The following is a 7788-nucleotide window of genomic DNA, read 5'->3' on the forward strand; positions in this document are numbered from 1 at the left end:
TTTTCTAAGTAAATTTTCAAGTTTATAAAATAAATTTTTTAAAATGGATTACTTTAAGTTTTTAGGATTAGTAATGCATAATGGTACTAAAGATCAGTGTTTAAAACACTTAAAGTTATGATACTTTTAGTTTTATTTCATTTTTCCTATATACCCTTATACTCATTGGATTTATGTAGCACCTATCTTCTAAGGAACTCAGACTGTCTTAGGAGTTTCTAGACTTAGAGTATTACGACTGCACAGTAACAGCTGTTTCCAAACAGTAATATTTTTTTGTCCAAAGAATGTTCTATTGCCATGTATTGGAGAATAGCAAGGAGTGATGTGAAAGAAAAGAGAGCAGTACCAAGTTGGGAAGTTCATACAGAGGAAGAAGCAAGGGGATGAAAAAGCAAGAAATGGTTACTTCAAAAAAGCCATCCACCTAACAGGCAAAAACACCTTCACTTTATTCCGGATCCTGCTTCAGTGAGTGAATGAGAAAAACTAGACTAATGAAATCTACTGCTCTCCTGGATCTTAGCTAGAGCTCGGTTTTTAACTGTTAAGATTATCATGGGATGAAGAAGAAATAATTCTTCTAAATAGACTATAAGTATTACAATTTGTTTTCCACAGAATCAGCAGACTTACCAGTCAAAGTCTATCAGTTTATTTCTGAGATGGTGTATGTGCCCTTATTTATTAGATGTTTTCACTATTTTTGGCAGGCTAATACCTTCATCATTCCTAGGAAATAATGGCAGCCAGCCAGTTTATGAATTCCTGGTGAACACTTAAAATGTTTAATGGAATATTAAGTACCATATATTTAACCTTTCCTTGGGTAATTAATTATAGGATCTGAAATATCTCCTATAAGTAATAAATACTATAATATTTCCAACTTAATCTAGTTAAAACTTCGTATTATGACTACAGAGTCTAAAGGAACAGATTCATAAATTTTTAGCCCTATTTTGAAAACTTCTCAATTTAACTCAAAGAAGGAATAGGTAAAGATCTCTAGAACCTAAAGGACTGCAGTCCTATTTCATTTATAAAAATACGGCAATGTAAATTTTATTTCAAATATAAAACACTGTAGAACATAATTTAAAGAGAAAGAAGGCCCTAAGACTTATTGATGCAAGTTTACCTACACTGTATGTTAAGCAATAATGGCTAATGTCACTTTATATAATAGCTTGGAGAGTAATGGAATTTACTTTTAGGCTTCATTGGCAAATAAACTGAAAAAAAAAAAATCTTGTCCATTATCGATAGTATCAATTGATTAAGCAATTGCTGTTATTTACACCTACATGTGATTTATTCTTCACACAGGTGTATATACTAATATAGAGCCTAGGTAAAATTGAAATATTCCCCAATTCTTAAATATGAACTGAACACAACCTATGATTCGCTGAGACACTTGTTTATGGATGTAGACATTTATCTCTGGTTATTTCCTCAAATTCATATCCTGTCATAACAGTTTTTTAAACATACAAGTAGGATCTCTGATAAACTACTGACCACGTATGTTCCATTTAAAAATTTTTTAAAAAATATTCTCAAGAAAATCTAAGTTCCAATTTACATCATGATCTTAGGAAATGTTCTTTTAATTTACATTTTTAAATCTTTTATTTTAGAATATTGTGTCCTTAAGACATTTCATTTTAAAACATTTGCATTGTATTTGATTCATACTCTGCTCTAAAAACCCATAAAACAATTTCATATAGAAAGTTTAATGAAGTAAATAACTTTATTCCATTCTAACAGCTTAGCCTCGAAAAAGCTGCAAACTGTGAGCTGTTTATCATACAGAACTCTCCCCTCTCACCAACTTTACAATGCTCTTACAAAACTGTTTCATGAATAGCATTAACTTTGGGACCCTGAGAAGTCTATTACATGAATATTCAAATTCTCTATTTAAGTCCTGAAAGGATCCACCATCTCAAAACTATTTCCAAAGTCTATTTAAGACATTACTTCACTTTCATTTTCAGCTACAACTAATACCTCAATTACCATCAGAACAAAGACATCATTGCCCCAATCATTTTTTTCAAATAGCAAACTTGAACACAACTGTAATTCTTTTAAGAATCTTTATTGAAGTTTTTCTTAACAATTCAGTCTGTTGGATCTCAATGCAGTTTATAAAAAAACTTCAGTATAGTTTCATATAAACTGCAACCAAAAAAGTAATTTACTTTGTCAAAGAAGTTATCTGAAGTTGCAAGTTATTTTTTTGTAATAGGTAGGGCAGTAAAATGTAAGCATGCTCTCGGATGCAGGTGCTCCTGTGTACTATGGAGTTACTTTGAAGAGCTTGCTAAGATCTGCAGGCAGTTTATGGAATGCATTCATTTTCTCCACAATTTAGGTACATGAGAATAAAACTGATATTTATGAATAAAGTATTTTTTTCAAAAAAGTTGAGGCAGCTTCTGTTGAATGCTATCTGTGTGGGCACACTGGCTACACCTCGAATTTGTACTAAGAGAAACAGCCAGGAGTCCACGTTCATGCTGAAACTTGAAAAATCCCTCCACACGAGTTGAGTTCCAAGAAAAGGATAAAACACTATGCACAGTTTTTCATCGTCTTACATTAACAAGACACACCAAGAAACTTCACATAACAAGGGAGCAAATTCACTTCACTGCTTTCGGTCAAGGTCAGTGGTGTCCATAGTGGAGGGTGGAAGTGGAGCAAGCCTAGGACAGAATAAAGCTTAAGTCTACATCTCATGCACAGCTGTCCTTGTTCTGTCCTCGAATGTTTCTCAGACATCCGAATTAGAACTGAGGTTGGTTAACCTGGGGTCCGCGTTGATTTCATATCTGTAGTGATACCCTTCCATGTGATCCCTGCAGGCATCTCTGATGTTATGCATCCACTTTTTTATCCCCTTGCGGTTCAAATACAAAACCAGTAGGAAAATGGCGCCTATCAGGGCTAAAACAATACCTAGGAAGACATAAGAAGTCTGCAGGGATGGAGGGAGGATAGGGTCACATTCCAGGTGGGAGCTGTTGAGTTCCAAGAGGGCCCGATTCCTCATTTTTTCCGGGAATGCACAGGTGAGCCTGGCTTTGCCCTGCACTACCTCTGTCTCCTTGAGCCAGGCCACCATGTCTGCCATGTGACAGTCGCAGACCCAGGGATTGTTGTCCAGGAAGACCCTGACGTGGGGCAGGCTTTGCAACTCTGCCAGGGTGCCATTGTGAAGGACCTTGAGGGCATTGTCCTCCAGGTGGAGGCTTTCTAGGTGTGTCAGGTTGCGGAAGGACGTGTAGGTTAGGCTCACCAGAGAGTTGTTGCGCAGATCCAGGTGCCTGAGGCCGGGTAGTTGGGTTAGTACGTCCCGAGGCAAGTACAGGAAGTGGTTGCTGGCCAGTTCTAGGCGCTGGAGCCCGCGAAGCGCTTGGCCGGCTCGTAGGGCAGCTGCCACCATACCCTCGAAGCTCCGGTTCTGCCGCTCGTCGTCAGGGGGCACGATGTGGTTCAGCATCAGTTCCACCAGGGGGCTGGGGGCCGAGAAGCTGGCGTTGCTACCGGAGAAGGCGAAGGCGCTGAGGTTGACCAGAGGGTTGTGGCTGAGGTCGAGCTGGCGCAGGCTGGGCAGATGCTCGAAGGCGCCAGCGCACACCTCCTCCAGGCTGCTGCCGCTGAGGTTGAGGGCGGCCAGCTCGGCCAGCGGCGGCCGGCGGGCGAAGGCGCCGGCGGGAAGCACGGCCAGCTGATTGCCGGTAAGGAAGAGGTTGCGCACGTAGGAGGGCAGGTCCGCGGGCACCTCGGTCAGGTTGCGGTTAACGCATTTGACAGTGCGCGCAGCCTCGGAGCACTCGCAGGGCTGGGGGCATTGGCCCGGCAACGGGGGCTGGGCGGACACCGCGGAGGCCAGGAACGACGCGGAGGAGGTGGAGGGCGCCGAGGAGGTGAGAGAGGACGAGGAGACCCAGCCCAGGAGGACCAGCGCCAGCCGCGCCAGCCGCAGACGCCCGTCCCCGGCGGCGGGGCCCCGGGAGCACCCCCCAGGCATCGCGGCACGGCTTTCCCCGGAGCTGGGCTGGGACGGCGCCCGCTCCGAAGGCTCGGGAACTGGGTCCGGAGGGCGCGGGTCGGCCGGAAGCGTCTGGAGAAAACTTTCCTCTCGTGGGAGCGGAGGAGGGCCGCCGCAGCCGGAACTTGGCTAAACCCCTCGCCACCGGGCGTTCCCCTCCCGGGGTTGATTCCCCCGCCCCTTCCCTCCAGAAAGTACGCACGCCGGGTCGGGACTCTCAGCTCCGCGCTCCTCCTCCCGCTCCTCTTCCTGCCGCGGCCCCCGGGTGGCACCTCCTTGCCTCTTTTGTTGGCGCTTCGCGCTTGATCCGCTCCGGGACCTGGGGCAGGCGGGAGAGAAGCGTGAGGAACGGCGGCGGCCGCAGCTCGCCGAGTGCGGGAGCCGGACTCTCCAAGCCAAGTCGTCCCCACTTGGTTCCCAAGACCTCCCTCCAAAAGTCCGTCCAGGTTTCGCCTCCCCCAGTCCCACGCACATCCTTACCCGGGAGAGGGGCGCGCGTCCCGAGACACCCAGCATAAAGTCTTCCTTCTGCCAGGCCCACACTATATATACCCTTCCAGCCTCCCGCCCTCCTCCTTTCCCGATCAGATTCGTCCCCCAAGTCTAACTTCTCGCTTAATCCCCCGCGCCTTCCCGACCAAACTTCTCACTCTCCCAGCTCCTTTCCCCCACCGCCTCCGCTGGCGACCTGCCTTCCGGGGTCTCCGCCCCCGCCCGGACCTCTCCCGGTCCAGGTTTGGATGAGAAGGAAGTTTCAGGTTACAGGAGTCTTTTGATCTCTTTTGGTACCTTCCCGGATTAGCAGGAAGTGGAGGACCTTACAGCTGTCGCCGCCGCCCCCCCCCCGGCCCGCGCCCCCGAGAGCCCCTCTGATTCCAGAGGGGGTTCGAGTCATCTCCAAAGAGGAGGGGAGAGGCCGCGAACAAAGCGGCTGTGGGACCTGGACCTACGCTACTCTCCCTCCAGAGGATGGGAAGGGGCCGGCGCCGCCTCCGGGTTTTCGCCCTCGCCGCTTGCTCCCCACCGCTCACCTCCGCACCCGTCACCTCCGGAGACAACCGAGTCCCACCAGAGTCTCGGCGACTTCTCGGCTCCGCGCTGCAGGCGCCGACTCTCCTCGCACCCCAGCCCCTGGCCCAGCCTCCGCCGCTGGGAAGAACCAACCCGGGGGGGCAGGGGAGAGCCAGGCCTGCCGGAGGGATGTCTCCCGCCGCGCCGCCAACCTTGGCAGCCCTCTGTAGGGGGATTTAAGAAAGGAGACTGGAGGGATCTGGGCCGCGCGCCTCCTCCTGGTGGAAATTAACAAGGAGTGTGCCGGAAAAGGTGAGGGAATCCCTTTCTCTCCCCCCCTCCCCTGTATCTTTTGGTGGTTCCTCATTTTGCCTACTGTATTTACCTTGGACAGGAAGAAAACCGCTGGTGAATCTCGTGGAATTCACCCTGATTTGGGCACCTAGGGCCGTAACAAAATAGATTTAGGAGTGACAGAGCAACGCGAAGCACCAGCATCAAGAAATGAGCAGAAAATGTAGAGCGGCAGCAGCAGAAACGCTCAGCAAGCTGCAGGGGAGCTTTGGAAAGTCTTCCCACCAAAGTGATTCCTTACATGCCAACTTGAGGTCTCGGTGTAATTATGCGTCCCCACCTGTCCCGCCCCCGCACTTCTTGGATAGTTACGGAACTTGAGAACCGAGAGAGCCAACTTTAAGGAGGGATAAAAGGATTACTGGAGAGGAGATTCATTCTTGATTCATTAGCTTTTCTCCTCCCCAAATTAAAAGCAGAGGGAAGAAAGAACACAGCAGCCAAAGCATCTTAGAAAGAAAAGGCAAATAGCAATGACTTGAGTCACCCAGAAAAGCGGATGTGACAACGGTGTGTCAGCGCAAGTTACTTAAACTGGGAAAGCCTACGAGGTCGGGTGGCGGATGGGAAGTGGCCGCTCTTGGAGGACGGAAGTTTGGTCCAGAAGTCTATCCTCCCAGGGGGTGCCGGGTAGGCTGGGTAGGTGGAGAGGATGGAGTGGGGAAAGGGATAGATTACTTACCTGGAGGAGCTGTTATATCGGAGGTTTAGGGTCCTGAAGGCTCCACTGTTGCTCTCTCAATAACTCTGTATCCCCAATAATTTTCCTGAAAGGGTGAAAAGGTGCTGGTATTCCAGGTCTTCATTTGAAAATTCTCTTCATTTGTGAGAGAAAATGGCAAATAGAGGAAATAGTTGGGGAAATTAAGTTCTGGAAGGTAATATAAAAAAGGACCAAATGAGGAATGCTGAAGTTTGTGCCTGTGACATGGGCCTTTAGCTTGAAAGAATGCCCCAACTCTCAAGCCGATGCCTGATTACTTTTGTGGAAAGAGATAATCTGCACAGTCAACAGCAAAAATGGCCCAGACAAGACCTAGAGGGGCTGGAGACTGCAGAGATTTGCACAAAAAGCCAGTTTTGTTAATTTGTATCTTCATGGTTATCTTCTAAGTTTTTTTTTTTAATTTTTAAAAGTGTTTTGCAACAAGAATATGAAACACTTTGGAAAAAAATCTCAAAAGCTATAGTCATGTTCTGTATCTGTACTGGGGTAGTGGTTACATAAATCTATATGGGTTAAAATTCATGAGACTTTATACACCAAAGAGTCGATTTTACTGTATGATAATTTTTAAAACAAAATTAATTACTCAGGGGAAAAATTGTAGTAATGCTTTGGCATGGTATTAATTCTGGTTCTGATCTAAAGAGCAAGTACTCAAGGAGAATAAGAAGCACTTTAGAATTTATAAAGATAATATGTATTTCTCATCTGATCCTCAAATCAACTTGGCAATATCCCTATCATTAGCACTACTGTCTTGTTATTGATGTTATTCTGTTTTACAAATGAAAAAACTGGAGTCCTGGGCCAATAATAACTAGCATTGACTGAGTGTTCTTTCACCGGCTAAGCCCTGTGCTGATCACTTTACAGAAATTACCTCCTGTACTCATTGTGCCAGTATTCAGGTAGGTCCTCTGAATCCAGTTGTACAGACAAGAAAATTGAGGTCAAAATAAATTATGTAACTTGTTTGAATAAGTGGTGGATATGGGGACCAGGCCCAGATTTGTCTGGGCCTCCGACATAGCCCACATTCCACCTCTAGCAAGGTTCAGGAGTTTGTGCAGTCCCGCTCAGCTGCACTTGTGCAGAACCAAAGCCTCACCCCTGGTTCTCTTTCCCCCTTTCCTCTCGGCAACTGGCAGCTGGTTATGGCTGCTGAATCAGGACCCAAAAACTTGGGGTCATTTCTAGCTCCCTCATTTACTGTGTGACTTCTGTATACCTCTCTTTCTTATTCTGTAAAATAGGGCCACTAATAAAACTTTAAGGCATTTCCATTGGAATTGAGATAATATATGTAACACACTTAGCAAAATTGCCTGTTATTATTGTGCTCTCCTGAACTACTCTCCCTCTCAGGATTTATTATGCAACCACTGTATATCTTTAAGTATGCTAGTGATAGGAGTACAAGGATGAAGAGTTTATTAGAGTTTATAGTCTCCTTAAAGTAGAATTGCCAGAATTCACAAATAAAAAAAATACAGAGCATCCAGTTAAATTTGAATTTCAGATAAATAATGAATAATTTTTTAGTATACGTATGTCCTGTGTAATATTTGGGGTGTACTCATACTAAAAAGAAAAAATCCATTGTTTACTTGAAATTCTAATTTGACTG

General features: G+C 45.9%; 1 protein-coding gene across 3 annotated transcripts; it reads right to left on the reverse strand.

The window, feature by feature from the left end:
• Positions 1–2094: 2094 nt before the first annotated feature.
• TPBG (trophoblast glycoprotein) lies at positions 2095–5582 on the reverse strand. 3 transcript variants are annotated; one of them, XM_036079235.2, is made up of 2 exons: positions 5466–5582; positions 2095–4388 (listed from the first exon to the last, which is right to left on the reverse strand). In XM_036079235.2, the coding sequence occupies exon 2, from the start codon at positions 4046–4048 to the stop codon at positions 2789–2791; it is 1260 nt and encodes a 419-aa protein (XP_035935128.1). In that variant the 5' UTR covers positions 4049–4388; positions 5466–5582; the 3' UTR covers positions 2095–2788. The 3 variants fall into 3 exon arrangements, with proteins under 3 accessions (XP_035935128.1, XP_035935126.1, XP_035935127.1); XM_036079233.2 differs by lacking the exon at positions 5466–5582 and adding an exon at positions 5101–5251; XM_036079234.2 differs by lacking the exon at positions 5466–5582 and adding an exon at positions 4550–4681.
• Between the last annotated feature and the right edge of the window lie 2206 nt (positions 5583–7788).

Source organism: Halichoerus grypus, chromosome 9 (genome assembly GCF_964656455.1).
Source record: "Halichoerus grypus chromosome 9, mHalGry1.hap1.1, whole genome shotgun sequence".
Classification (NCBI taxonomy): Eukaryota; Metazoa; Chordata; class Mammalia; order Carnivora; family Phocidae; genus Halichoerus; species Halichoerus grypus.

Excerpts from the sequence above, each read along its gene's own strand:
- TPBG (XM_036079235.2), bottom strand. The coding sequence starts at position 4,048 with ATGCCTGGGGGGTGCTCCCGGGGCCCCGCCGCCGGGGACGGGCGTCTG.